Source organism: Hipposideros armiger, unplaced genomic scaffold, assembly GCF_001890085.2.
Source record: "Hipposideros armiger isolate ML-2016 unplaced genomic scaffold, ASM189008v1 scaffold_37, whole genome shotgun sequence".
NCBI classification, from domain to species: domain Eukaryota; kingdom Metazoa; phylum Chordata; class Mammalia; order Chiroptera; family Hipposideridae; genus Hipposideros; species Hipposideros armiger.
In genome coordinates this window covers 2,127,616-2,130,546 of record NW_017731387.1, presented here as the reverse complement: position 1 = coordinate 2,130,546, position 2,931 = coordinate 2,127,616, and the positions used below count along the sequence as shown (strand labels likewise).

At 38.7% G+C, this 2,931-nt stretch overlaps 1 protein-coding gene across 1 annotated transcript in view; it reads left to right on the top strand.

Annotated features, from left to right (window-relative positions):
• ASPM (assembly factor for spindle microtubules) overlaps window positions 1–2,931 on the top strand; it is a 51,573-nt gene that overhangs the window by 41,855 nt on the left and 6,787 nt on the right. Inside the window, exons 20-23 of the mRNA XM_019637990.1 lie at window positions 216–331; window positions 977–1,153; window positions 1,498–1,707; window positions 2,692–2,841. Coding sequence (XP_019493535.1) covers window positions 216–331; window positions 977–1,153; window positions 1,498–1,707; window positions 2,692–2,841 — 653 coding nt within the window. The remainder of the gene's footprint in view (window positions 1–215; window positions 332–976; window positions 1,154–1,497; window positions 1,708–2,691; window positions 2,842–2,931) is intronic.

The following is a 2,931-nucleotide window of genomic DNA, read 5'->3' as shown; positions in this document are numbered from 1 at the left end:
ACGTCTAGCAAAATGTAATAATGATACTGCTATCACTTAGTTACCCTTACTCTATCTATTGGGATTTAAGTCTCTTGAGTTTGGACTGGTAGCTTCTATCTGTCCTGAACTCTAATGCATGCAATCAGTGGCATTGAGATGGCAGATTTCTCTTCCCCACCCAACCCCTCAGCCCCAACTTAGAGCGCTTTACCCCATATTTTCTTACTGAGAAGTAGTGGTTAAGAACCAGCCTCTGACTCCAGCTCGCGTGGGTCTGAATCCCAGCCCTGCAGCTGCCTGCAGGTTACTTAGCCTCTCTCTGCTTCACTTTCAGCACCTTCCCCAGGAGGTTAGTGTGAGGATCAATGAGTCAACACAATGCGCATGACACTTCAAAGTGCCAAATACATGTTCACTGAATCTTGTTTTGTTGTGATTTTTATCTTCATATCATTAGCATTATTGGTTACCATGCAGATTTCAACATGAATGCAGTGATACAACTAAAAAACTGAGGCATGAAAAATATATTTTAGACTTATTAGTATCAAATGTATTTTATTTTAAAGCAAGCTCACCTCCCACTCAGGAAGCATGCAATGGGGCAACTAATTAAATGTGCCTTTTTCATTATCTTACCCTATGATTAACTGTCACAGACAAGTTATCTTTTTCCTGAAAGGTTCTCACTCAAATGGCCTTGTCTTTAAGCTTGTTTTATTGACTTCAAGGTGTTCACTTTCAGAGACTGCAGATTTGATTCATCTTTTGTGGAAAATTAAAGTAGTTTCAGAGGGAAAAAATTAAAATGCAGATGGGCCTATAAGATGGATTCAGAAATGACAGTATAGTAATATCACAGTCACCTGACGAAGTCTTTTGCCCTGGCAGCAGATGGTCCAAAAATTTGGCTGTAAGCTTTCTTTTTGGTTGGGTTGTTTCTAAGAATATACATGTTTGCTGTAACTTTTAATCTCATTCTGTTCTCTTCAAGTATGAGAAAACTACTTCCGCAGTGTACGACGTAGAAAATTGTGTAGATACGCTGTTGGAGCTTTTACAGATGTACCGAGAAAAGCCTGGTGACAAGGTTGCAGACAAGAGTGGAAGCATTTTCACCAAAACTTGTTGTTTGCTAGCTGTTTTACTGAAGACAACAAGTCGAGCTTCTGTGAGTGCTAATCAGTTGCTTTGTTTTCACATCACTCTAGCCCAGGGGTCGGCAGATTTTTGAGACGGAAGAACCACCAGGGATCAGCAAACTGCAGCACACGAGTGTGTGTGGCTCTGAAGTAAAATTGAAAATGAAAATAAAACTATCATAGTTTCATTTATAAAATTTTTAAAGGTTATTATTCNTATGCAATATGACATTCTTCAGCTAAAAATGTAATTTTTTATAATTATCATACCATAATGATGCCATTTCACTCTACATTGAGAAATTCAAGAACCCCGAGCGGATTGAAATGATCATTTCTGTCTATTCAGCCACTTGCAATGTTTTCCCTTTAGAGGCATCGAGCTGCTTGTTCGGTCCAAGCACATTTTAGAGGCTGTAAAGCAAGGCAGCTCCCCCGTCGGCAGGAGTCTGCTGCTGCGACCGTACGGAGAGATGTCCGAGCTGGGACGTCTGGGAAGTCGGAAAGGACAACATTTTTTGAATTAAAAAAATCTACAGTTGCTCTACAAGCACTGGTGCGGGGTTGGTTAGTGAGAAAAAGAGTAAGTACGTTTAAGTAGAATATCTCATCTTAGGAAATTCGGGTATTTGATGTTAAATGGTGTTAAGAAATTTTAGATTTGGGGTAATAATTTCAGAACAAATATAACCTTTACCTTGAACTTAACTCAGCTTCTGTGGCGCCATGTACCCAGATTACTAGTTGCTGTCGAGTTTTGTTCTATCGGCCTATTTCCCATAGATGCCCACCAGAAATGCACAGTAAACTTTCTCTTGTGTAATGAATCTTAACAAAGGAACTGGAAGAATTCTGAGGGGAGGAGGGCTCCATGTGTGCAGGAGATGGTGGTTCCAGTGGCCTTCTGCTACCACCAAGCAGCTCTGAGGCGTTGTCGCTGCCATTCCTGTGACAACTTCCACGTCTGCAGCCCGACAGAGCCCTTCCTAGGATGTTCGTGATGTTTTGGGCATCCAATACATGAAACTCTGGCAAAGACAAACTAATTAAATTTGAAGCTCAATTGGAGAAATATTTTGTATTTTCTTCATTAAATATAAATTGGAGGAGACTTCTGCTCCAAGAGTCTTGCGCTGGACCTTTGCTAGACTAATACTGGAGAAATCAATTCAAGTACTTTTGTCTGATTTAATATCATCACCTCCAACAGTTTTGCTTGGAATACTGTAACCTTTTTTGAGCTTACTATTCATATACTTCTGTTGTTACAACTAGCACATTTAAAGCCTTAACTAGCTGTTATTGGGTTAAATTAAGTGCTATTATTCTTTAGTAAAGTGCCCAAAATATAAATTTGCTTTTATACCCTGAGTTATGGATTACAAAATTGGAAATATTGTATAATAAAGGATTATAAACATTCAGTTACCATGTAAAGAATTTTAATAATTAAAAGTTAATTATTACTAATTTATATAATTTGCTATTGAGAATATACAGAAGTAAACATTGATTGAAGGCCTTAAGAGTCACATATTTGGTGGTTAATTTTTTTTTTCTCCTTTAGATTTCAGAACAGAGAGCCAGAACTAGGCTCCTTCACTTCACAGCTGCTGCCTATTACCACCTGTCCGCTCTTAGAATTCAAAGAGCGTATCGACGTCACATGGCTGTGAAGAATGCTGAAAGGCATGTTAATTCAGTCATCTGTATTCAGGTTAGCTTCCCTTACGCAGTGAAATGATGGGGTATAGTTTTTGATATTTAACAAAACAATTTCCAAGTACCTTCTGGCAAGATCATAGAA